The sequence below is a fragment of the Miniopterus schreibersii genome, assembly GCF_964146895.1.
Source record: "Miniopterus schreibersii genome assembly, chromosome: 8".
In the NCBI taxonomy this organism is placed as follows: Eukaryota; Metazoa; Chordata; class Mammalia; order Chiroptera; family Miniopteridae; genus Miniopterus; species Miniopterus schreibersii.
In genome coordinates this window covers 2,676,646-2,702,678 of record NC_138109.1, presented here as the reverse complement: position 1 = coordinate 2,702,678, position 26,033 = coordinate 2,676,646, and the positions used below count along the sequence as shown (strand labels likewise).

General features: G+C 59.2%; 1 protein-coding gene across 3 annotated transcripts; it reads right to left on the bottom strand.

The window, feature by feature from the left end:
• Positions 1–610: 610 nt before the first annotated feature.
• Positions 611–24,345, bottom strand: ZBTB17 (zinc finger and BTB domain containing 17). Of its 3 annotated transcripts, XM_081145879.1 has the most exons (16): positions 24,225–24,345; positions 21,614–21,696; positions 6,017–6,223; positions 5,528–5,716; positions 4,576–4,716; positions 4,201–4,326; positions 3,472–3,704; positions 3,251–3,393; positions 2,866–3,166; positions 2,398–2,485; positions 2,198–2,314; positions 1,995–2,115; positions 1,647–1,777; positions 1,250–1,459; positions 1,055–1,144; positions 611–971 (listed from the first exon to the last, which is right to left on the bottom strand). In XM_081145879.1, the coding sequence occupies exons 3-16, from the start codon at positions 6,219–6,221 to the stop codon at positions 688–690; spliced, it is 2,379 nt and encodes a 792-aa protein (XP_081002005.1). In that variant the 5' UTR covers positions 6,222–6,223; positions 21,614–21,696; positions 24,225–24,345; the 3' UTR covers positions 611–687. The 3 variants fall into 3 exon arrangements, 2 of the variants coding, with proteins under 2 accessions (XP_081002005.1, XP_081002004.1); XM_081145878.1 differs by lacking the exon at positions 21,614–21,696; XR_013999443.1 differs by lacking the exon at positions 21,614–21,696 and having other exon boundaries at positions 651–971; positions 1,250–1,484.
• Positions 24,346–26,033: the final 1,688 nt, after the last annotated feature.

Here is a 26,033-nt window from a genome sequence, read left to right as displayed (position 1 = left end):
CTGTCCCCCAGGCCCTCACCTCGTGGAAGAGACCAGTGATTCAGGGCAAGTCAGTTTTCCCAAAAGACAGCGCTGGCTCGGCCACGATCCTCAGGCCAGGGTTCCCGGGAAGTCAGTGTAGAGCCCTCCCGCTCCCCAGAGCCAGCAGGACCGGGCCGTGGCCTCTCGGGCCTGGCTCTCCCTGCCTGCCTTGCTGCTCTGGCTGAATGGCCCCCGAGCTGGGCTCCCTGGGTGGCCTGGATCCTGGTGGGCAGAGTGGCCAGGCCCTGCTGGCCCAGCTCCCAGCCCCCAGGCAGAGGGGGCGCTCCATGGCAGAGGGGAGGTGGGGTCCTCAAGGTGTACAGGTGAGAGGCCCCCGAAGAGAAGACCGGCTGAGGAGATGGGGCACATGCTCTGGCCCCGAGTGCTGCCTACATTCCAGCTCGGGCAAAGCAGCCAGCTTGCTTCCAGACGGGTCCCAGGGCTCCAATCCCAGTCCCATTCTGCAGAAGGGACAGCCTGGCCTTCCCAAGAAGCAGGTCCCTGCCAACTGGCCCCTGGGTGGAGCAGCTCTCTGTGGCATCGGCCAGCTCCCCATCCCCCACCCCCACAGGGAGCTGTAGGCAGCATTAGAAAATAATGAAATTTATTCTCTAGGGGAGCGGGCCACCCATCCTTAAATAAACAGTCAGGAAGAGGGACGCCTGCTCACTCAGCAGGCGGTGGACATTCTGGGGCTGTGGGGGGCGTCTCGGCCAGGGCGGGCTGGCCGTCGGCCCCATCCCGAGGGCGGAAGACCAGCTCCCCGGCCTGCAGCACCTGCCCGGCCGGCCACGTGCTGCCGGGCCCGTAGTGCTGGTAGAAGTCCGCGTCTGTCTGGAACATGACCAGCGCCTGTGCTGTGTGGATCCGCACGTGCTGGGCCAGGCTGTTGGCGTCTAGGAACTTGTCCCCACAGGAGTCACAGGCATAGAGGATATGGGTGTTGGGGTCTGTGGAGATGGGGCCACAGTCAGGATGGGAAGGACCCTTGGGGCACACCGGCCTTTGCACCCTGGGCACCCCTCTCACTCACCTTCTTCCTGCACTTGCTGCACAGCTTTGCTGATCTCGGCTTTAAGCACTTCTGTCTCGTCAGCGGTCACTGCTGCCCCCACTGGTAGCACTGTGGGCAGAATCAGAAGGGCCTAAGGCCAGAGGCACCTGCCCCTTCACTGCCACCCCAGAGGCAAGCTGCCCGTGACCACCCTCTGCTGCCCACAGCCCGCACCTGTGAGCTGAGTGACGGCCGTGGCTGCCAGTGCCTCGGTGGCCAGCGTGACCATGTCATCAACAGTGACCACGCTGACCTCGCCGCCCTCCTCTGGCTCCAGGATCTTGATGCCCGCCTTGCCCTGGTGCACGGTTTTCACGTGGGAACGGAGGTTGTCCACCCGGTTGAAGCCGCGACCACACTTGTCACACAGGTACGGCTTCTCTCCTGGGGGGGGAGGCAAGGTTCTCTCCTGCCATTGGGGGAGGGGGGAGGACCTCAGTGGCCTCCAGCTTCCCCAGCAGCCCTGTCTTTTCCAGAAGGAAGTGCTCTGGGGCAGCCACCCGAGCTGCCAGCACCCGGGCCGCGATCTGGGGTGCCCCCCCCGCAGGTGTGGGACAGGTGGCGCACGCACCGGTGTGAATGATGATGTGCTTGGACAGGTCCCCCACGTTCACGAAGGCCTTGCTGCACACGCTGCACTTGTGGGGGCGGATGTTGTCATGGTGGCGAATGTGATTGGCCAACTGGCTGGACTGGACGAATCTGCAGGGCCACAGGAGGGGCTGGCACCCAGCTGGGCTGGGCCTCCTACCTCCCCTTCTAGACTGGAGGGCCCACGGGACCTACAGCAGGGCTCAGGCAGCCGGCAGCCGTTCCCAGCTGAGCCCTAGCTTGTTTCCTGAATCCCTTCCCGTACAGAGTGTGGGGACCCCCTGGCACCCCGGGCGCGCTGGGATGGGGTGGGGCGTGGGGGCAGGACCTCTTGCCGCAGCGCTCGCAGACATAGGGCTTCTCCCCCGTGTGCTGGCGCACGTGGGCGATGAGCGAGCTGGCCTGGGTGAAGGCTTTGCCACACATCACACACTGGCACGGCTTCTCGCCTGGGGGCGGGGCAGCAGGTGTTGGTGCCTCCCCCTCCCTCCCTGCGCCCTCCCCACCCGCCCCCGCTGGGCTCTCACCCACCCGTGTGGATGCGGACGTGCCGCTGCAGAGCCCCGGGGTCCGCGAACTGCCGCTGGCAGTGGACGCACACGTAGGGCTTCTCCCCGCTGTGGATCCGCAGGTGCCGCTTCAGGTTCCCTGTGGAGACGGACCGAGGGCCTGGGTGGGCGCCAGGAGGGGGCCGAGGGTGGAGGGCATGGGCAGCCGGGCAGCGGGCCTACCTGAGGTGGTGAACTGCTTCCCACACTCGCGGCACTTGAGGGGCCCGTCTGCGATGTGGATCTTCAGGTGGGCCTTCAGGTTCCCCACCTGTGCCGGGCAGGGGTCAGAGGGCCACCCCGCACCACGTGGCCTGGGCCCCTCTGCAGCCCCTCTGCCAGGGAACAGCTGATTCTGGGTCCCCCCAGGGGCTGTGGGTGGCTCCATCTTTGCTCAAGGCCGGTGGGATGTTCCGGGTCCCAGCAGTGAGAGGGAAGCCACCCCACTTCTTTCTGGTCCCAGCCCCACCCCGACTTCACCTGCCTTCCCACCTTCCCCGGCAGAGCTGTCCCGGGGGAGGGTCCTGTTCCACTGGGCCGCCTGCTGCCCCCCCCCCCCCCCCCCCCCCCCCCCCGTGTGCTCAGAGCCGGGGCAGGGCCCCTCGGCCCAGGGTCCCCGCCGGCCGGCCGCGGCCAGGGAGCGCCCCGCACCTGGTTGAACTTCTTGTCGCAGTGGGGACACTTGTGCTCCTTGTCCGTGTCGTGAGTCTCCAGGTGGCGCATCTTGGAGGTGGGGTCGGAGAAGGAGCGGCCGCAGTAGTCGCACTGGTAGGGCTTCTCGCCGCTGTGCACCAGCTGGTGCCGCTTGAGGTTGCCCGACGTGGTGAAGAGCTTGCCGCAGTCCTCGCAGCGGTAGCGCGCCTCGCCCGAGTGCCGCTTCTTGTGCAGGTTCAGCAGGCTGATGAGCCGGTAGCTCTTGCCGCACTCCTCGCAGCCGTAGGGCTTCAGCGGGCTGGGGGCAGAGGGACAGGGGTCGCTGGGGTCCGGCGGCGGGCGGGCCGGGCCGGGCGGGCGGGCGGCGCGGGGCCGGGCGCACCTGTGCGTCTTCTCGTGGGCCTTGCAGGCGGCCGGGTCCGAGAAGGCCTTGCTGCACTCGCGGCAGGAGAAGGGCTTCTCGCCTGTGTGGATGCGGATGTGCCGCTTGAAGTTCCCCGTGTGCGTGAACTCCTTCCCGCAGTCCTGCGGGCGCGAAGCGGGTGTGAGGGGTGCGGGCGGGGGGCGGGGCTGGGGGGGTGGGCGGTGCCGCCGTGGCCGCACCTCGCATTTGTGGATGACGGAGCCGTAGGCCTTGGACTCGGTGCGGTCGCCGTAGGTGCCGGGGCGCAGGCCACGGGCCTCGGCGCCCAGCTCCTGGCCTGAGTCCGTGCTGGCCGACTCCTCGCTCTCCTCGGGGGCGTCTCCCTTGTCCAGCTGCGGCCCCTCCACCTTCACAGCGGGCGCGGGGTCCTCGCCGGGCCCTTCCCCTTTGCGGGCTGGCTCCACCTGCATTTCTGAGATGGGAGGGCGGGTACTGAGGAGTCGGCTGCCGGGAAGCCCACCAGGCCCTGGCCCCATGCGGCCCGGGCTGTCTCATCTCCACGCGCCCTCTCCGTGCGGGCACCTAGCAGAGCCTGGTAATGTCTGCTGACCAGGGCTTTTGCTGCCCGGAAAACGGTGGCAGCCTCGGCGCGGGGTCCCTGGGGGCTGTCAGCCACCAAGCACCGGGTGCACTGGGCCGCAGGGCTCTGGGAGGTGGGCACTGGGCACTGCGCCAGCACCGCCTCAGGACACCGTGTGCTGGCAGGCGGCACGGCCAGCTGCACAGCGAGACTCTGACGCCCAGATTCAGAAATGAGAAAAGACGTCGGCCCCAAAGCTGAGGTGAGAGGGTGGCTCCCAGAGGGATGAGCTGTAGGTGGGAGGCCAGGGACCTGGGGGGACGCGTGAGAGGGAGATGCGTGAGAGGGAGACCGTGCGTGCAGGCCGGCACCGGCTGCGAGGTGGTACCTTGCTCCGCGCTCTCTGACAAGGCGGCCTCGGCCTCTGCAGCAGCCATGCCACTGGTGGGGTCGGGCTTGGGCTCCACCGGCGGGGGCTCCCGGGGGGCATCGGCCTTCTCCGTCTGCTCCGCACCTGGTGTGGGGAGACCGGAATGAGACCCCGATGGCTCTCCTGGACCAGGCCCCTGGGAGAGGGTGTGGCTTGGGGGCTGGGCTGGGGCCGGCACATCCAAGCTCAGGCTGTGTGGGCCTCTGCTCTGTCTGAAAGACACCCCAGAACCACAGTGGGTCCTTCCAGGTAACCTGAGCTCAAGGGGGCCACCAACCTCCCAGCCAGGAGCCGCCCCAGGAAGCCCTCACCGCACTGGGCCGTCACACTCACCGCTGGCTGCACTCTCAGCCTGTCCCCCTCGCTCCTCCTTGGGCTCCCTGCCGGAGCCCCTGAGTGGGCTGCCTCCAGCAGGGTCCAGCGCACTCAGCGTGGTGGCCGCAGCCCTCTCCTCTTTGGCTCTCCTGGCCCCTCCTGGAGATGGAACAGGACAGACCTGCCGTTTCCCATCAAGTGCTCACCGCGTGGGGCGGGCAGTGAGGCTGCTCCTCCATCCCGGGGGGGGGGACATTAATAGAGGTTTCTTGCTGGGCAGCTGCTCTGGGCCTGGAATACCAGCCGTGGCTGCTGCTCCCAGGGGCTCACAGACCGGCCGGGGACACCAGCCTCACACATGAAGTACCAATGCTGGTCAGAGGTCAGCGCTTAGGAGAGGAGGGGTTCTCTGAGAGTGTACCCCAAGGGACCTGGCCCACACCAGGCGTCGGCTGTTCTGAGACGCTGAGGGGACAGAGGAAGGGCTCGGGACAGGAGTGTGCAGGAGCGAGCCGTGTGCAAAGGCCTTGAACCAGGCCCACCGCACTGCCCAGGGAAGCTGATGAGTGGGGGGAAGAGGCAGACAAAGGGCCCCTCCGAGAGGCCTTTCTGACTTTACTGTGGCTGACCCTCTCCAGCACCCCACAACACAGGCAAGGCCAGAAGAGGAAACTGAGGCCCAGAGGCAGAAGCAGAGCCCCCACCAAAAGCCATCTGCCCAGGAAAGCCTATCAGGAATCTTTTTTTAAAAAAATATCTTTATTGATTTCAGAGAGAGGAAGGGAGAGGGAAACAGAGAGAAACATCAATGATGAGAGAGTCATTGATCGGATGCCTCCTGCAAGCCCCCAACTGGGGACCAAGCCCTCAACCTGGGCGTGCGCCCCGACCAGGAATTGAACCTCAATCTCCTGGATCCTAGGCTGATGCTCAACCGCTGAGCCATGCCCAGCCGGGCAAGGAATCTTACCTTCCAAGGCCAAGGCCTCTGTGCTCTCCCCTGGGCTGGCAGCCGGCTCAGCGAGCGACTTGAGGGCGTGGCAGGCTGTGATGATGTCCTGTATCTGCAGGAAGCTGGCCACGGCCAGCACATCGTCCACGTTGTCGGAGCTCAGGCTCAGCTTGGCCGTGTACATGAACTCCAGCACCTGCCCCAGGCCTGCGAGGACACAGCCATCACGGGCTCACTCAAGGCCTGGCACCGGTGCCTGCCCAGTCGCTCCACTTGGCAGCAGGGCCCAGTGGTTTGTGAAAAACGAGGTGACAGGCCGTCCTCTCCCACCTCCTATGCTGCAGAGAGCAGGGCAACTGGGGGTACTCAGTCCAGAAGGTGCACCCACAGCCTAGAGGTGCTGCTCCCAGGGGGGCAGGGGCTCCCAAGTAGGCTTGGCAGGCACAGGGCCAGCCAGAGCTCCTGGCCCTCAGTAAGCTTGGCCCTGGGCCCGACGGGGTGGGGTACCTGCTGCGTTGCTGATGTCCAGGTGCACCACATCCTTCTGGTCCACGAAGAGCATCTTGAAGTACTCACTGCAGGCCGCCAGCACTGCTTTGTGGGCCTTAAAATCCACACCATCCACCACGAAAGTGCAGTCACACAGAAGCCCCAGCTGCCGCTGCTGGTTCAGCTGCTCTAAGACATGCTGGCTGTGCTGCGGGAAGTCCATGGCTGGGAGAGGCAAGGGCCCCGTGTTAGCTCGGAGAGGACTCGGCACTTAATGCTCCACCCCAAACTCCAGGGAGAGATGTGGGGAGACGGGGAGAGTTTAAACAAGTCCACGGAGGGCCAACGACTCGATACCCTCTGCAGGCTGAGACTGACAGGGACTCCTAATTCCTGGGTTTCCTGGCCAGGAAAGTTCTAAACCCCAAGAAGCATCAAGGGATCAACAAGAAACAGCTACCGTTGTGTCCTGCCAGGTAACAGCATTAAAAAGTAAACAGGCAGACACAAAACGCTGATGACTGTCAGCTCAAAAAGGGACAGGGTCAGCTTAACATTCTTTACAAAAAAAGGTGTAGGACAATCTCAGACTAAAGGACAGACCCATCCACGGGACACACTGGCTGGATGAGACCTTCCATTCTGTTCCGTTTTCTCATCTGTTACGCAGGCGAACTGTGCACCTGGGGAGGCAGACGCCTCATCACCGGGTTTCAGGATGGGCCCCGTTCCTGCTGCATCCACATGGTGCTGTGCAGGTTCCCTCTGGGCCGATGTCTCTGTCTCTCTCTCACTCATGGGCTCAGGGACATGAAGCTGGGGAGCCCTCTGCCTCCCGAAACCTCCCTAGGCCGTCCCTGAGAAAAACAAACCCTGGCCCTGACCCCAAGAGCCCTGGCTTGGGCGCAGTTTCTCTGTCACAGGCTGCACTGAGTGCCTGGAAATCCCACTGCTGTCTCTGGTAAAAAAGCTCAGAGAAATTCCATGGCCTGGTGCCCAGTGACCCTGCAGCGCACGAGCCAGGCCTAAATAAGTATGTAAACTCGCTCTCTTCTCCCTGGACTCCACACCAGCTGGTCTCGAGATCTGCATTTTCTAGGGAAAGTGAGCAGGTCCCCCTTTCAAGAAAGAACCAACTTCAAACTAAAGTCCATGCCCACCCCTGGGACCACACTGCAGAGATGTAACAGGGCCACACTGGCCCATCCAGGCCCAGAGACTGAGAAGGGGCAGCGGCCGCTCTTCCAGCTCTCCTGGGACCTCTTCTCCGAGGTGGGGCTGCTCAGAGCCACCCAGGCTGTTTCTGGGCAGGTGACAGCACCATACTGGGGCTTCCAGCCCCCCGGTTCCAGCTGCCCTCCACGAGCTCTGCCCGTTCCCGTTACATCAGCCTCCCGGGGTGAGTCAGAGTGGAGCTGCAGTGACCATGTACGGCGGTCTGGCTGTGATGAGCCACAACGAAAGCCACGCCCCCCGCCCTTCACCCACGGCCTAACCCGCACCGATCAGCTCTGAGCGACGCGAAGCCAGTCCACCCACTCCCTGATGTCTGGAAAGTTTTCAAAAGTGGGGCTATGTATTTGCTGAGCTGGGGGAGTCACCCGGCAGGTGGGCAGGCCACGTGCCACAGGGTGCCAGCCTCTAAGCTGCAAGTTCAGAGTTGCTGCTGGAGACCCGGCAACACCCTCTCTCCCCTTCCCTCCACCATCCCCAGGACTGTCCTTTGGTCCCAGTTTCCACCTACAAGCTCACAGAGCCACAGCCTCTCGTACCTCTCGGTAATGTCATAACTGCCTGTGGCCAGAGGTCCTTAGTGTGAGCAGGGAAGAGCCAGGAGCCAGCCTCCGAGTCAAGAGTAACACTTGGCTCCTGGGCCAGACCAGCTGCAGCAGCTCGGAGCCACCAGCGCAAAGGCTGCCACTGACACAGGACACCTCCTCGAGGTCTTCACTCCGGGGAAAAGCAAGCTCCCATGTGTGACCTGAGGACTGCACGAGGGAATTCCGGCTGCTCTGTCCTGAGCAGGGAAAAGCTAAAGCAGAGACATGATGCAGAACACGGAAAACTAATGTTCTGTCCACGGGTTAGACGCCCAGTGGGCTTGGGACCTGAAGGGGGCGCGCACCAGGCATGGCGCCGATGGGACCAAAGGCAGGCGGCAAGGAGAGGCTGGGCCACATCGCCCCAGAGCTGTCTTCTCTCTGCTGTGGAAAAAGCCACGCGAACAAACAGGTGTGTACAGCCGAGTCCCAGCCACCCTCCACGTCCTCAGGAGCCCCAGGAGCCCCAGGTGAGATACCTCCCAAGTGCAGAGAGGGAGGAACCGGGAGGCCCAGAGGGCCAAATCCTCCCTCGGCTTGGCTTCCGAATGAGCTTTCGCAAGAGTCCAAACCCTCCCCTCCTGGCAGGGGCCTGGCGCCCTCACCTCCACCAGGAGCCAACCCGAAAAATGAGGTGGGGGTGGTGAGTATCTTCCAGCTCAGAAACAACCAGGGAGCACCCACTGAACCCCCAAGGTGCAGAGTTGCTCCTGTCCCCCTAGCTGGAGCCTCCTGAAAGCAGGACCCTCCCTCCAGGAAGCAGCCTGACTGGCTGGGGAGACAAACATGAGAAGACCCCAGGTCAGCAGGTGGAGGGGGCTGCCAGCCCAAAGTTCAGGTGATGACTGGCCTTGCCCGGGACCCAAGGCCCTACCCCAGAGCCTCCAGAGAAGGGCAGCAAGCCCAGCTCTCCTGGGCCGGACACATTGTGTGTGCACACGTGTGTGTGTGCGCGCACATGCGTGAACACTCTCATGTTCTGAGGCCTTGCAGGAGGGCTGGCGAAGGTCCCTGGGAGGGGGTAGAGGTGGCCAGCACCTCTGGGCTCCCGCCCGCCCCCACACAGAGGACAGCAGCCATGGGCCATGAGTAATGCTGGCCACCCAATGCAAAGATGCCCGCCCACACTGGCCGCTCCCCAAAGGTGGGTGTTGTAGGAGAAAACCAGAGGCCTCTGAATTCCTCCGAGGCAGCCTGCAAGGCTGCTCCAACAGAGAAATACTCCTAAGAGCATCTGTTCTGACAAAACCGAAGACAGAAATGGGAGAGAAAACGGGGAGAGGCTGGAGGGAGGGAGGGAGGAAGCAGCCAAGGGGAAGGGGAGGGGAAGGAAAAGGCCGAGCCTCTGGGCAGCCCGTGAGCACCTGCTCAGGGACCGGGTCCCTCGGGCGGCCCCAGGGAGAGGGAGCGGGAGCGGGAGCGCAGCCCGCGGGGGGCTTGCCAAGCCCTAAATGGTGTCACCCACAGAAACGCTGGCAGTGTCGCTGTGGATCTGTGACCGCGCACGGCAGGTGCGGGAGGCCGGCGGCTGCTAGCCTTCAGCTCACCAGCGGGCTGCTGGCGAAAGCGCCCAGACGGCCCTTCTCTCCGGGCCCATGTGCAAAGCAGGGGAGCGGCGGCCGGCTGGTCCTGTCCTCAGAGGGCTGAGTACAACTAGGCAGTGTCCCGCCTCCAAACCCACGCAAAATGCTCTGGAATGATCATGGCAAAGAGACTCCAGCCGTCTCCTGTTCCCTCTTGTACAGTCTACGGTGACAGGAACCCACCAGGATCTGCTGAGCCCAGGAGAATGCTGACAAAAAATGGTTTCTCCTTGGGCCATAAAATCCACTGCTCAGTTCAACAAAACCCGAATCCCAGGTCCCCCAGTAACAGTGAAATGGCATCTAGAGTGTCTTCAATACACCAAGTGACATGGAGCCAGACATGCCAGGCACAGCCCAGTCCTCTAAACACCGAGAACACGGTTACTCCAGGTGGCCAGTCCCACACGGCTGCTTCTGAGATTCCGGGACCCAAGAGGTCACTCTGCACTGTGGGGACAGCAGGACCTTGGAGGCCAGGCCAGGGGGACCTGAATCCAGCTCCGCCGCCTCCCAGGCTGGCAGGCGAGCCCAGCAAAGCCTCTCCTCTCAGCATTAGAGAGCTCGTTCCCCGGCACACGTCATTAGTTTGGCTCTAATAAACTCTGATAAAAACTTAAAAACAACAAAAAACAGCTCTCCTCTGGCAAAACGGGGCCAGTGGCCCACATCCCACACAGGCGACCGGCGGAGGAAAGGGCCTGCATGGTCCTGGCAGGTGGGAAGCGCTCAGCGCTGCTCCTACCAGGAGGCTGAGACGCAGATCAGGGTGTTGTTTTCTCAGGCTAAAGACCCTTTCGGACGACTTCTAATATCCTTTTGTGCTGGGCACCTGGGTGCACTCAGCCATTTGGTGACTTGACCTCGTTACTAAGTTGTAACCATAACCCATTATTTCTTCTAAATGCAACCTGGAAAAATCCCAGGGCCCATTAACATGCTGCGAGGCAGAGTGCAGGGCGGGGGCCTAGGAGAGAATCAATCAGCAATTCTGTCTGTCCGGAAGCACTTTACATCGAACCACTGTTCAGTCAAACCCCAAGGGGGCTCCTGGGTGAGAGCCGGGGCTCCTGGTGAGGACTGGCGCCCGCCCAGAGCTCCGAGTGGGCCCGCAGAGCCCGCTCCTTCCGAGTGGAACAGGCACTTGTCGAAGGTGAAACATTCATCACCCAGGTTCTCAGTGAGCACCCACGGCAGGCATTTCCAAACCGCCAAGAGGGGAGCAGAGGTCGGAACGAGGGGTCTACCCCAAGGAGACGCTGAGGAAGACGAGTACCCGTCCCGGGCCACAGAGCATGCTGCGCCCCCTGCGCCCCTGGATGTCGCACAGCATCGCGTGTCCAGGCTCCTGTGTAACCTGAAGCAGGGAGAGGGACACCATTTGGCTCCCAGCTGCTCAGAGTTCCTGACTGTCTAGAAACGCAGGTGGCTCTTGCACGGCTCAGCACACACAGCTCAGCCAAGGAGATGGAGGATCACAGCAGGAGGCCCTGCAAACAGGAAACCTAGGACCCCACCCCACCCCACCCTCCGCTCAGCCCGCCCCTCTCCAGCGCTGCACCCACGTGGCAGAGGCAAACATCAAGACCAGCGTCCTGGCACTGTCCTCCCTGCCCAAAAAACACAGCTTTTCCACAAAGCTTGGGTTTCCCCAACCTTTAAGATCAACTTCCCTTCTAGATAAACACACAAATCTCACTCGGCCGTTCTCAACAGCCCCAAACTCTGACTTAACCTTTTTTTAATGGATTTGAGAGACACTGATTTATTGTTCCACCTATCTGTGCATCACTGATCGATTCTTGTATGTGCCAGGACCAGGGATCGAACCCACAACCTTGGTGAACCCACAACGCTCCAACCGAGCTACCCAGCCGGGGCTTCCGACTTCATCCTGTACTGGATGGTACCCCACCCTGAAAGGCACAGCTACCGTCTGTATATTCCCACTGGCAAGATTCGAGTAGCATCAGCTCAAGGTCAAAACATTCTGCGGACCTTATGAAATGGTAACTGTACTTGGTGCTTAGTAACTGAGAAAATGAGACAGAAGCCCCTGTGGAAAATGCACTTCATTCCATCAATCACAAGAGCATCTGTATTTATTTGAGAAGCAATTCTGTGTACATGAAGGAGGAACCTCCCCCGATAACAGAACTCCGGTGGCGACAGGGCACAGCTCCTCACGACTGTGTCCCCCTGAGGGTCTCGGCCCTGGAGTCAGGAGCAGGCAGAGGAAGGACGGAAGAGCTTCCCGACCAGCGAGTGGGCGCCTTCTGTGCTGTCTCAGCACGGAATCAGGGCCTTGAGCAAGTGGAGAAGGCAGGTAGTAAATCGATATAATACATAATGTCATGTGATGGGACTGTGAAGAAAACTAAAGTACCTGGGAGACGGAGAGAGAGGCGGAGGAGACTCCTGACCCCAATACAAAACAACGCTGAAAGTAAACGGTAACTGGGGGAAAGGTAGGGAAAAGGTACAGGAGAAGGGCCAGGGAGCACCCATCCTAGGGGACCTGTAATGCCACCATAAGCCCAGGGACCACTGCAGACACAGGGACGAGCAGGTGCAAAGGCCCAGAGACCGCTGACCTTGGCGAAGGGGCAGAGCCCCCCAGAGGAGGAAACGCGTGTCGGGGGGAAGTTGGCAGCAGCAGTGCCAGGGCTCCGAGGCCAGAGAGGCTCTGGAGTTTCTCCTGAGTGCGCTGGGGCGCCCAGGAGAGTGGAGGCAGGGCATAAGGGCGACCGCGAGGGGCAAGAGTGGACCCGGGGGCACCAGCAGAGACGCAGAGGAGGAGTGGCCTCCACGGGGCGGGCGCAGGAAGGCATCAGGTAGGGCGAGCTCTGGCAGGGCCGACATCGCCAGCGACCCAGCAGGTGTGGGCCGTGGGGACAGGAAGGAGCCAAGGACGACCCTAAAATCTTTTGCCTGGAAAACAGGCCGGGAGCGGTGGTGTTATTCATTTTCACCCAGGTGAGAACTGATGGGGGGCAGAGATCAGTGTGGGGGAGCAGGAGCTCTGCTTGGCCTGTGACAGCGGCAGAGACGGGATGAGAGCCGCAGAGGAGCGGGGCCTCCCTGGGAGAGTACAGGGTAGAGGAGACCAGACCAGTGGACTCGGGTTCAAAGAACCTGCGCTTGACTCCTGGCTCCCATCTCCCTGGGCGGCCCCAGCAAGTTTCTCTGAGCCCAGACTGCTCACCCATTAAACAGGAAAACCTCCGAGTAAACAATGACGGTGCGGATTAAAGAAGGTGAGTGACAGGAAGCGTCGCACAAACACTGGCAAAACTGGAATCAGCCATCACCCCCTAACACAGTCCCTGACCGACACTCGGTTAAATAAAAAGGGGGAACTCAGGCAATGAGACCGGGACAGAGAGGTCATCTGTCCCAGGCGAGCGCCCTCCACCACGAAGCACAGGGGGCGGCAGGTGACCAAGGGCCACAGCCTGGTCCCAGGTGACAGAAGCGCATGGACTTCGTCCCCATAGGTTTTTGTGCTTCTGCTGTCAGCCTTGGCCACTGTGCGGCTGGGGGCGCAGAGCCCGGGAAGAATCGCCCACTTGAGTCCAACACGAAAGGACCCGGGGATCTAATCTCCACGTGTGGCAGGCTGGGGGTGCCCTGCTGGGGGCGCCTCTGGGAGCTGGGCAGGCCTGTCTGAGCGCCCAGCCCCGAGAAGGGTGCAGACTCTGGCCCCCCCATGAGCAAGGCAGCCGGGCCAGGCGTGTGGGCCCCGCCCCGCCAGGACCCGTCCATCCTCCGCAGGCTCAGGTTCTGAACGGCGCTAAGTATGGAGGACAGGCCGAAGGGGCAAGTTAGAAGTGCCACAGCTGTGGCCCTCGGGACATGGAAAACGGGGCAATGTCACCCTAGCTGGCACCGGGAGGGTTTAGCTGGTGCCCAGAATCCAACACACAGGATGTTTCTGTGCGAGGGGCCCTCCCACTAAATGCGATGCCGGCCTCTGAAAGCTTCAAGTGCCTCTGGCCGGCGGGCTCAGCCCCTTGACACTTGGCACCCGCCCCGCCCTGAGGGAAGCTGGGCTGAGCTTTGTCCAAAGCCACAGGCCCAGCTGGAATTCCCAGTCCCCAGTTAAGGAAACTCGAGGTCTCCGGAGGGAGGAACGAGACGCCGGGAGGGGCCCTGGGGGGGGGGGGGAGGACTTGTACTCTGTACTGTAAATCCTTTCTGTGTCTTTTTGTTTTACCATTTGTAAATATTATGTATTAAAAAATTAAAACTGAGAAATAACAGGAAGGAAGGAAGGGAACGTCCACCAAGTCAGAGCCCCTTTGGTCCTATTTTACCATAAAACCTTTGAGACGTTTTCCACAGGCCTGGTGACTAAGAACGCCTCACAGGAAAAAACCCAACTCATGAGGGAAATGGAAAATTATGGTAATTTCCACAAAGAATGTGTCACTGGGGAGAACTTTGTGAGCAAAAATTCCTTAAGGGGATAAAGCTGAAAATCCCCTAGAAGAGCAGCCGGGGAGACAAACCATGGACGCTGGGGGGGGCTGACGAGGCCCCGAGAGTGAGAGTCCTGGGGAGTCACACCCACCCCTGCAGGTGCCTCCGGGAGCTGACTGACTCCTGGGCCTGCAGAAAGCTCCAGTCCTGGAACAGAGCCAAGCTGGTTAAGCACCTCGGCGAGAATACTTAATCTCGGCACCTCCACCCCCTTTCGCTTCCCTGTCAGTTGCTGTGGCCGTCACCGTTACGATGACACACTTGCCCGAGCCGGCAGCAAGGATACGTTAGCGAGGAAAAGGGGAACCTAACACTCTGGCCCTCGCCCTATCTTCTAAAAACAGATGTAAAACCTCACCGGTCACCTGGGCGCCCAGCGCAGATGAAGTTTCAACCTGACAAGAGACCAGGAAAAGGCCCGCGAACTGCAGGCCTCCAGAGTGCAGGCGTAGGTCTCACCCCTGATGGCAGGGCCGCCTGCCTTCCACCAGGAACACGGTGACTTTGAGGGGCCATGGGAACAAAGAGTTCGCTGTCGCATGACCCAAGCTGAGAGAAAGGCCGGTGACACCAGCCGTCTGCAGGTGGCCGCATTCTGACTTCAGAGCAGCATGTGCTTTTCCCGTGACCTTTTCTAGGTTTGTCTCCTCACAAAGACTGGTGACTGCTGGGGTCCCTTCTAGTGCTAAGATTTAATAAATGCTGAGTTTAATTAATAAGATTGCCAATTACAAACACATGCCCTTGACGTACAACAGAGACCGTGTGAGCGACAATAAAAATGAGATATTCATCTAGCATATAGCAGATTATTATTATTTTTTAAATTTTTCTCCTGCACGCCCCCTACTAGAGATCGAGCCCAAAACTGCCCTGACCGGGAATTGAACCGTGACCTCCAGGTTCGTGGGTCAACACCCAGCCACTGAGCCACACGGGTCAGGCAGTAGATTATTTTTTCATTTAAAACTTTCCCTATGTTGAAAATCTTAAGATTCGCAAGTATGAACACGAACTACATAGAACATGAACATCAACTATGAGCTGTATATGGACATACATACACAGCATAAGCCAACATCGAGTTGTATATTAACTATCCCAAATAGAATTAAGCTGAAGTTAATATTTTGTAAAACTTGACCGGGAAAAACCATGAGTAAGAGGAAATTTTAGAGGAATATTTTGGGGGTCGAGATAAAGCGTGCTCAGGAATGCAGGTCTCAGTCTCCACTGGTTTTAAGACCGCCGGCTCCGAGTGTGAGCCCGAGTGCCGCTCTGGAGGACGGCTGGACGGCAGCCGAGGGTCAGGACAGGCCTGAGCCCCGGCTCGCGCTGAAGAAAGTGCTGCCAACCTCCTGCCCCTCAAATCCCCTCCGCCAGCAGTGCAGCGAGGATGGATCAGCAAAGCTGATGAAACGGATTACTTGCAGGCCTGGCGGTTTTGCAGCCACTTTGAAGTGCGAGTTTAGCTTCAGAGAGAAACTTAGAAACCACCCCAAGTGCTGGTCCTGAGGCAGGCAGGGAGCCTGGGAGAGGAGAGGCAGAGACACAGGGAGACAGACAGAGACACAGAGACAGACAAAGAGACAGACACAGACACAGGGACCGCACTTGCGGCCCCATGACTGCTCTGTCGGGTGTGCAGCCCGGTGCCAGGGGCCAGTTAGGTGGGTGAGAGTGGGGAAGGAAGGCACACAAACTTAATCTTAGGGGTGGGAAAGACTGGTCAGAAATCTCGGTGTTCTGTTTCACCCTTACTGCCCTTACCTTCTCAACGTCCCAAATGCAAAGATAACCCAGGGGAGAATATTTACAACCCAAATGGTAAGAGCTAGCAGTCCTGATTCACAAAAGGCTCTTGGAAATTAACCCACAATGAAAGTGCGTCCACACGAAAGCATGTACACAAACTTTCACAGCAGCGCTGTTCATAACAGCTGGAAGGGGGAAACGACCCAACTGTCCATCAACGGATGGATGGATGGACGGACGGACGGATGGATAGATGGATAAATAAAATGTGCTATGTCCATACAACGGAATATTATTTGACAATAAAAAAGTGCTGATACACGCGACACCACGAATGAACCTTGAAAATACTACACCAAGTGAAACAAGTCAGTCACGAGAGACAAGCTGCATGATTCCCTTTAAACGAAATGCCCAGAATAGGCCAATCCATGAAGACAGAGAGATCGTCCAGGGCTGGCAGAGACAGAGGTAAGTGGGGGACTGCAAATGGTGGTGGGTTTCTTTTGGGGGTAACGAAAATGTTCTGAAGTCAGATATGGTGATGGCTGCCCAACTCTGTGCATATACGAAAAGCCACTGCATTATAAACCTTAAAAGGTGAGTTGTATGGTAAGTGAAAATCTTACCAAAGCTATTATAAAAATAAAAAAGAAAGCCTCCCAACAGAGTGAGTCACAGAAATGAGCGAGCGATTCCCAAAAGAAGAAATGCAAGAAGTGGGAGACTCTACACAGAAAAAAAGCTTCCCCTGGCCGGGCAGCCCAGTCGGCTAGAGCGTCACCCCGATACGGCCAGGTTGCGGGTCCAACCCCCAGTCAGAGCCAGCCAGTGAATGCAGGAATAAGCGGTGCTGCGAATCGATGTCTCTCTCTCGTTCCTATAAATGAGCAGAAGACGCCAGTATCAGACTGAAAAGAGGCCGGTTCCAGAGCTGGGGCGTGTTCCCGGGGAGCGGGAGCGGGAGGGCCCACTGTCCCCACCAGCTGCGGGGGGAGCAGATGTCAGCGCACTCGCCAGGCGGGGAAACCAGGGTCTGGATGTCAGTGATCAGAGCCGGTGGCGCAGATGCTGCGAGTTCCCGCTCTGCCGGGGACATCGCCCAGCCGTAAGGAAACGGTGGGGCTGGCAGAGCCCTGTGCCCAGGGAAGCCCAGCCTTGCCAACAGTAAGCTCCACCGCGCTAAGCTCGCAGGGGAGTGACCGGCAAGAGAAACTGTGGGTGGCGCAGGACACGAGCACCACCAGCAGAGGCATGAAGGGACTGACCGGAGAAGCCTCTGTGGCAACTCCCCGCAGGCGATGCCATCGTCGGCAGGATGTAAAGCAACCGCTGAAGTGTACACTGGGGAAACCACTCTGGAAGCGGCTTGGTCTTATTTGGTAAAAATGAAAATGCACACACCCTGTGACTCAGCCCCACACCTCGGGGGTACCAGTGTGTCCTCACAAACGTTCATGGCAGTACCGTTTGTCTCAGCAAAGTGCTGGAAACGAACCAAATGTCCACTATCAACAGAAAGGACCAGTGAGTTCTCGTGCAATGGAACACAAATCATCAATGAAAAGGAGGCACAAGTACACGCACCGTGGGCCAGCCTCTGCACCCATGCTGAGCCAAAGCTTCAGGTCCCGAAGAAAACAACATCAGGTTCAAAAACCCGAAAAATGAGACACTGCGTGTTGTTTAGCAACACAAACACAGGAGGCGAAACTACAAAGAAAGGCAAGAGCACGACAAGAGCAAAATTCAGTGATTACTTGGGGGGAGGGGGAGGCGGGGTCAGGGAGGGGCGGGGCAGGGGGGTCAGGGGCAGGGTCAGAGAGGGTGAGGGTCAGGTAGAGTCAGGGTGAGGGGCAGGGAGGGTGAGGGGCAGGGAGGGGCAGGGGCAGGGTCAGAGAGGGTGAGGGTCAGGTAGAGTCAGGGTCAGGGTCAGGGAGGGTGAGGGTCAGGTAGAGTCAGGGTCAGGGTCAGGGAGGGTCAGGGTCAGGGAGGGTGAGGGGCAGGGAGGGGCAGGGGCAGGGAGGGGCAGGGGCATGGGCAGGGAGGGGCAGGGGCACGGGCAGGGAGGGGCAGGGGCACGGGCAGGGAGGGGCAGGGGCAGGCAGGGGCACTCTAGAGGTCCAGGTAACATTTCCTTGGTAAACAGAGTAATGGGTACAGGGTGTCCCTTGTATCTTATTCTCTGTACTGTATACTGTGTATCTACTCAACACTTAACAAATAAAATTTTACAAATTTCAACAGTGTTCATTCTGACCTGGAACAATGATTTGAGGCATTAACGTGGGCAGCTGACTGAATGACAGGAAACCAGGAAAGTCCCGGCAGGGCCCCTCGCCCCGAGACTACAGAAATGAGAAGTGCTTCGCCCACCTGGCCCTGAGCTCGGCCCGCTCGCCGGGCGGGGAGCCTTCCACGCGGGACAGGAAAGGCGCAGGAAAGAGGCCGCTGGGACTAAGAGCTGCAGCATAGGAAGAGCCCAGGGTGGGGCGAGGAGAACAGGCCCTGCGGCCAGGCCGTGGCAGGGTCGGGAAGACCCGAGGCTGAGTGTTTTTGATGTTACAAAGCAGCCCCCACGGTGCCCCCTTGGTGCCCCCACGGCTCTCAATTCTACCCAGGCCCTCTGCCTCCCTCCTCTGAAGCTCACGGCCTCTCTCTCCAATCTGCTAACAAGCAGGTTTGAATTCAAGAACCCAAGCCCTGGTTTTCTGTGTGTTGAGGTGATTACATGACTGAGGTCGACCTTAACTGGCTATTGATACCCAGGAGGACGTCAGGGTGCCAGGTACCTGAGCTGACACTCAGCGCCTAGGGGCGCACACATGCGCGTGCGCGCGCGCACACACACACACACACACACACACACACACACACACCCCCCACCAAAGGCTGAACCACTCAGCGCTGAGCCGCTTCCTCTTCGACCTCTATTGTTTCAATCATTTTAAAACTGTGGCCCACAGCACATGGCCCCGCCCTCCCAGCACCCCCACGCCTTCCCTCCCCTCTTCTTCCCCCAAGGCCCATTCCCTTTACCTCTCTCCTAAGCTCCAAGGGCCCCTTCTTTTGCCTCTGTAACTTTCTAAGTACACTTTCTCTTACCAAAAAAATAAATATAAAATTGCGGCCAGTAAAAGAAGCAGATGTGGCCTTCAGGACAATATGCTTTGTGCACATAATGTAGTTGCAGTTTTTCGCTTTCTCTAAGGTTGGGGGTCCCTCCCCTTTGTGGTGTCCATCACCCAATGACGCGCCACCCTGCCAGACCCGCATCTGAGGACCTCTGCCACCCACGCAGGCACCATCCTTTGGGACACTCCGGGGGAGCTCGGTCCGCCTGGCCTTGCATTCCCACACCGAGCATTCCTTCTTCCTCAAGTACACACTTTCTCTCTTGACCCTCTCAAGGGTCTTTTCCTCACAAACATAATAACACGAGCTACCCACTATGGAGTCAGGGCCCCAGCTCCGCACCCTACACGCACCGCCTCGTCAATCATCCCACCCAGTGAGCTTTGTGGGAGGTCAGCAGTCTCCCCGTTTCACAGCTGAGGAAACTGAGGCGTAAGGAGGCCGAGCCCTCGCCCAGAGGCAGACAGCAGGTCAGCATGAGGAAGCCCGGTCCGTCCGACCTAGCTCTTGCTTCTCTGTGGTGCCCTTCACAGGACTTCTTAACTGGGGCGACTCTGCCCCAGATGTTTGGCAATGTCTGGAGATGTTTTCAGCTGTCACAGCTGGAGTCAGGTGGGTACTACTGGCATCTACGTGTTGAGGCAGGGTTGCTACTAAGCATCCAAAACAGCCCCCCCACAAACGTACCCAGCCCCAAATGTCAATAACATCAAGGCTGAGAAACCCTGCTCTGCTGGGAAAAGGCAGACAGGCAGAGAAACTAGCTTCTGCCCTGAACTCTCGTCGCTTAGGTCCGAGTTCTCCACGTCTACCTCCCATAGGACAGCCAGACACCAAACACACCACCAGGTCCTCCTCTCTTCCATCGACAGCACGCCAACACCACATCACACACCACACTGCAGTCCCCTCCAGCCCCAGCTGCCAGTCCCTCCCCAGCCAATCAAAGCTGATCATCCATCCGCCCAACAACGTTTACAGAGCGCCCGCGGTGTGCCAGGAAAGGAGCCACACAGGGGGGACACCAGGAGAAACCGGGCTCTGTCCCCCCATGCAAGGTGCTGGGGGTCTAGCAGGGAGACAGACAAGCAAGCCTATGATTATAATATGAGGATACTAAGAAATCACAGAGGAGGGGCTCCAGACTCAGCTGTGGTGGGGGCTGGGCAGGGCTCAGAGAAGGCTTCCTAGAAGCCTTCGAGTTGGGAAGGGAGCCCTTCCCTTCCAAAGGACTCCTCGCCAGACTTTGCAGAGTATGGTCTCTGAGAAACACCAGTCGGTTGCTTCCTGCACGCACCCTGACCAGGGATTGAGCCCGCAACCTGGGAATGTGCCCTGACCGGGAATCGAACCCGCCACCTTTTGGTGCATGGGATGACACGCCAACCAACTAGGGCACCCGGCCAGGACCGGACACCAACTTTAATTAGGAAGTCGGTGGCACTCCTGAGGAAGACAGGGAAGGCACAGAGCAGTCCTGTACCCCCGGGCAACCCCGCCTCGAGGGAGGACAGCCACCTGGCTGCCCCCAGGTTTAGGTCTCTGCAGGTGCAATCCTCACTGGCTTCTCCCGCCTGAAACCATCCTGCACCTTGCAGTGGGAGGTACTGACGTGCACATCAGACCCTGCAAATTACGTGCTTGATGCCCACATGATCCCCAAAACAACCCTGTGCGATGGGGTTGTTACCCCCATTTTACAGATACAGAAACTGAGGTGCAGCAACGCAGGAGCTGGACCTCAGGACACGGCGCCACTAAAGAGGGAAGCAGGGATCCACACCCGATACCAGGGTCCCTGTGGCCTCTACGTGAGGGGACCTCTGTGGTTATTCACCCTAAGTCTTCACCGCCTCAGCAGAGCACCCCAATGTCCATCTCCCTTCTGGGCACCACGCACTTCTGAACACGTGCTGTGATCATCTATATGGCTAAGAGTTCCGGCCTCACATCCACATCCCTGGCACCTGGCACAGTGTCTGACATGCACAGAAAATGCTAAATGCAGAAACGGGCCTGGATTCCCTGGGCACAAGCAACACAAACCTACCCAAGCCCGAGCAGCCTGCCCTGGAGAGATGGGGGCCTGGGAAGCAGCATGCCCAGCCCTCTGTGACCAACGCGGCAGACTTCCCCTCAGGCTGGGCCCAAGCCCTAGAGTCAGCAATCCCGTTCCGTAGGGGACCAAGCAGGTTGTCTCAGCCAGCTTTCCCTCCAGCACTGGTACAGTCGTGATTGCTTCTTTGTTTGTACCCAGATGCTTATATTTGGGGACATGTTGTACAAAAACAGGTATCTTTAAACATTAGGACTGTAAAAGGAATGAGTGTGTGCTTCCCGCTCAGTCCTTCCCTTTCTGCCAACTGGAGTGCACACATGATGGCAGGAGCCGAAGCAGCCAGCTTGGACCATGAGGGAGAAGCTTAGCTTTGAGCAAGGAGAGCCACATGTTCGGTGGAACCCAGCCCCTGGATGACCTCACAAAACAGAGCGAGATGCGCTGCCAGCTCTGGGCCGCCTACTTCTGGACTAACAAGGGGCAAGAAATAAACTTCTATTTTGTTTCAGCCACCAGATTTTGGGATTGCTTTGTTGGAGCATTTTAAGATTGTACTTAATTAAAACAATGTGTGAGCTCTGCCCAGGGATTAACTTAGTCCAGTCTTTGTTGGTAAAACAACAATAATATCAATAATTTCCCCTAAACTAGGATTTTTGTCATTTGTGTAATTTTAAAGAAAAATCTATCCTAAAGGGGTGATCTGAATCACACAGAGCCCTGAGTAGGAGAAACAAACTGACCTGCTGGTTCGTCTCATTCTTGATTATTACAGACATACCTCAGGTTTCCAAGGAGCCCAGGGTACCCTTTTCTGACAGTTTGGGTAAACTCCAGCTTGGCTCTCCTCCTCCCACTCATTACCTGAATCAAAGACACCCAAGTGGAAAATGTGATGAGAACCCAAAGGGTACCTACTGGCTTCCCTCAGGGATGACCTTCTATTCATCCTCAAACACAAGCAAATGCAGAGCACCAAGCACGGAGCCTGGCGCGGAGCACGTGCTTAATTAATGGTAAACTGGACCATTGTGGGTCTGCTGGGGCCACCCTCATTTCTCACCTGAAATACTCTAGCAGAATCTAACTGACCTCCAGGTCACTCCCTCGAAGACATTTTGCACACAGCCAGAGTGATCTTTCTCATCCAAGAACCTGCCTCTTAAGTGACTTCCCATTAATCTAAGATTTAAACTCCACAGATAGATTTAAAAGGCCCCCAAGGACCGGACCACAGCCTGCTTCCTTAGTCTTAACTCTCACCTCTGAGAGGAAGAACCCAAGGTGCCTAAGGACACAGTTGGCAAGCACAGGGCGGAAGCCAAGCTGGGCTCTATGGTTCACTTTTTTTTTAATTTAATTTTTTAATTTATTGATTGATTTGAGAGAGACAGAGGAAGGGGAGAGAGAGAAACACAGGTTTTGTTGTTCCCCTTACTGATGCATTTGTTGGTTGATTCTTACATGTGCCCTGACTGGGGATTGAACCCACAACCTTGGTGTATGGGGACGACTCTCTAACCAATTGGGCTACCCAGCCAGGGCTCCCTGGTTCACTTTTAACCACTGTGCCAGTATTGGATCATTTGCTCTGGCATCAGAACCCATCAGGTGATGAACCACCAGCTGTGAAAAGAATGAGGGACTGAATGAGTGACTGAGTGAATTAGTGATTGAGTGAATGGGTGAGTGACTTGAGTGACTGAGTGAATAGGTGAGTCACTGAGTGAATAAATGCGTGAAGGGATGAGTGAGTGAGTGAGTGAATGAATGAGTGAAGGGGTGAGTGAATGAATGAATGAATGAGTGAATGAATGAATGAATGAATGAGTGAATGGGTGAGTGAGTGAAGGGATGAGTGAAGGGATGAGTGAGTGAATGAGTGAGTGAGTGAATGAATGTATGAGTGAGTGAATGAATGAGTGAAGGGATGAGTGGGTGAGTGAATGGGTGAGTGAGTGGGTGAGTGAGTGAATGAATGAGTAAATGAATGAGTGAAAGGATGGGTGAGTGAAGAGGTGAGTGGAGGGATGGATGGGTGAGTGGGCGGGTGAAGGGATGGGTGGGTGAGTGGGTGGGTGAAGGGACAGATGGGTGAGTGGAGGGACGGATGGGTGAGTGGGTGGGTGAGTGGAGGGATGGATGGGTGAGTGGGCAGGTGAAGGGATGGGTGGGTGAGTGGGTGGGTGGGTGAAGGGACAGATGGGTGAGTGGAGGGATGGGTGGGTAAGTGGGTGGGTGAGTGGGTGGGTGGGTGAAGGGACAGATGGGTGAGTGAAGGGATAGGTGAGTGAAGGAGTGAGTGAAGGGATGGGTGGGTGGGTGAAGGGATGGGTGAGTGGGTGGGTGAGTGGGTGGGTGAGTGGAGGGATGGATGGGTGAGTGGGTGAGTGGGTGGGTGGGTGAGTGGAGGGATGGGTGAGTGAAGGAGTGAGTGAAGGGATGGATGGGTGAGTGGGTGGGTGAGTGGAGGGATGGGTGAGTGAAGGAGTGAGTGAAGGGATGGATGGGCGAGTGGGTGGGTGAGTGGAGGGCTGGGTGAAGGGATGGGTGGGTGAGTGGAGGGATGGGTGGGTGAGTAGGTGGGTGAGTGGAGGGATGGGTGAGTGAAGGAGTGGAGGGATGGATGGGTGAGTGGGTGGGTGGGTGGGTGAAGGGATGGGTGGGTGAGTGGGTGGGTGAGTGGAGGGGTGGGTGAAGGGATGGGTGGGTGAGTGGAGGGATGGGTGGGTGAGTGGGTGGGTGAGTGGAGGGGTGGGTGAAGGGATGGGTGGGTGAGTGGAGGGATGGGTGGGTGAGTGGGTGGGTGAGTGAAGGGGTGGGTGAAGGGATGGGTGGGTGAGTGGAGGGGTGGGTGAAGGGATGGGTGGGTGAGTGGAGGGGTGGGTGAAGGGATGGGTGGGTGAGTGGAGGGGCGGGTGACTGGCTGACTGAGTGACATAACTGTGTGAGGGGCAGTGTGGGCTGCGACTCGCCCAGACCTCCTAGGCCCCGCCGGGCCCTTGCGGAGCAGCGAGGCGAGCGCCCCGCCCCGCCCCTCGCGGCCACAGGGCGCCCACCGCGGCGGCGCCGGGGTCAGGGGGCGGTGACAGCCGGCGGCGGGGGCGGAGAGGCTGCCAGCTGGGGTGTCACCCCGCCGAGCGGCGACTCGCGCTCGGCCCCCGCCCCGGGCTGCGGGGCTGCCCCTCCGCTGCCCGCCCGCTCCCTCCGCGGCGCGCCCCCCCGGCTGCCCCGCACCCCTGCCCCGCGGGGCCCCCGAGTCCGGGTTTCCCTTCCCGGCCCATGGCCTCCCCTCCCCCACACAACCGTCCCGGCCCCGCGGCGCCGCATCCTCCGCCGCTTCCGCCCGGATCGCGGGGCGCCCCCGGCCCCCGGCGCCTGCCCGCCCTCACCTGCCATGTCCCGGACCCCGGCGCCGAGGGAGGGGCATCACGGCCGCGAGAGGGCCGGGGACGGCACTTCCCAGCAGACAAAGGGCGCCGCCATGTTGGAGTCGGGCGGAACCGGCCTCGCGGGCTTCCCGGCGGCCACTTCCGCCGCATGCGCAGTGCCCGCGCCCGACGGGGACCGCGCGTGCGCGCAGCCGCCCAGAAGTTCTGCCCAAACTTCTGCGCTGGGGCCGCGCTCGGTGTCACAGCCTTTCCCCGGGTCCCTCCACCGCCGGCGGAACCGCCGGGGTCCGGCGCCTGCGGGGTGCCGCGCACCAGTCCCTCCTCCACCCTCGCACCAGCCTTAAGTAGCGTTAGTCCCCCCGTGGAGAAGGGGCGCCGCGCAGAAAGGGCGGGGGCATCGCGCTCGGCGCGCGTTTTGCAAGAGGTGGAGCGAAGGTTGAACTTGGCGATGCCGAAGCTGCGGATTCCGGCCCAGGCGTCCCTGCCTTCGGAGCCAGCCACTCCCCCGCCCCTGTTTAGGGCACTTCCAGGATTTGCCCGGGTGTGAAGGGGGTGCTGGCTGGACCCTCCCTCTGCGAATGGGGTGCTGGCTGGAGCCCCCTCTGCGAATAGGGTGCTGGCTGGAGCCTCCCTCTGCGAATGGGGTGCTGGCTGGAGCCTCCCTCTGCGAATGGGGTGCTGGCTGGAGCCCCCTCTGCGAAGGGGGTGCTGGCTGGAGCCCCCTCTGCGAAGGGGGTGCTGGCTGGAGCCTCCCTCTGCGAAGGGGGTGCTGGCTGGAGCCTCCCTCTGTGAATGGGGTGCTGGCTGGAGCCCCCTCTGCGAAGGGCGTGCTGGCTGGAGCCCCCTCTGCGAAGGGCGTGCTGGCTGGAGCCCCCTCTGCGAAGGGCGTGCTGGCTGGAGCCCCCTCTGTGAATGGGGTGCTGGCTGGAGCCTCCCTCTGCGGCCTCTTCACAACCTCCAGCACCCCCAGGCCGCTGCCCCCCTCCCCGTTCCTGGGCTTGCTCCCTCTTTCACTTCTGATCCCATGTATTTTCCATGGTCCTTAATTTTTCTTTTTTAACCCTCACCCAAGGATATTTTTTCCATAGCTTTTCAGAAAGAGTGGAAGGGGGAGAGAGAGAAACATGGATGTGAGAGAGACACATTGATTAGTTGCCTCCCACTTGCGCCCTAACTGAGGCCAGGGATCAAGCCTGCAACCAAGGTGCATGCCCTGGGCCGGAATTGAACCCAGGACCCTTCAGTCTGCAGACCGACACTCTAACCACTGAGCAAAACTGACTGGGGCAGTGATCCATTATTTTTTTTAATTTTTAAAATATATGTCTTTATTGATTTCAGGGAGAGAGAGAGAAACATCAATGATGAGAGTCATTGATTGGCTGCCTTCTGCTCACCCCCTACTGGGGATCAAGCCCACCACCCGGGCATGTGCCCTGACTGGGAATCAAACCGCGATCTCCTGGATCCTAGGTCCACTCTGGGCTGCTGAGCCGTGCCGGCCACTCAGGCCAGGGCCCTCACCACATCTTGTCCTACCCCAGCCAGGACTAGTGGGATTAGATTGTGCTCACTCAGATACTCCAGGATGGCCTGTCCATCTCAGAGTGCAAAACCGTGACACTGATTTGTGATGCATATAAATATACATTTTTGGTTCTTAGCCCTGGTTCCTGGCACAGAGCTTCCAGCACCCAAGGGATTTCCGAGTGAGAAATGGAGAAAAGTGCCTTTGTTATGTTAATAGTGATCTTTGGAGGCCCTTAGGTTACCTGAGGACTGGGGGGGGGGGGGGCGGCGGGGGGGGGG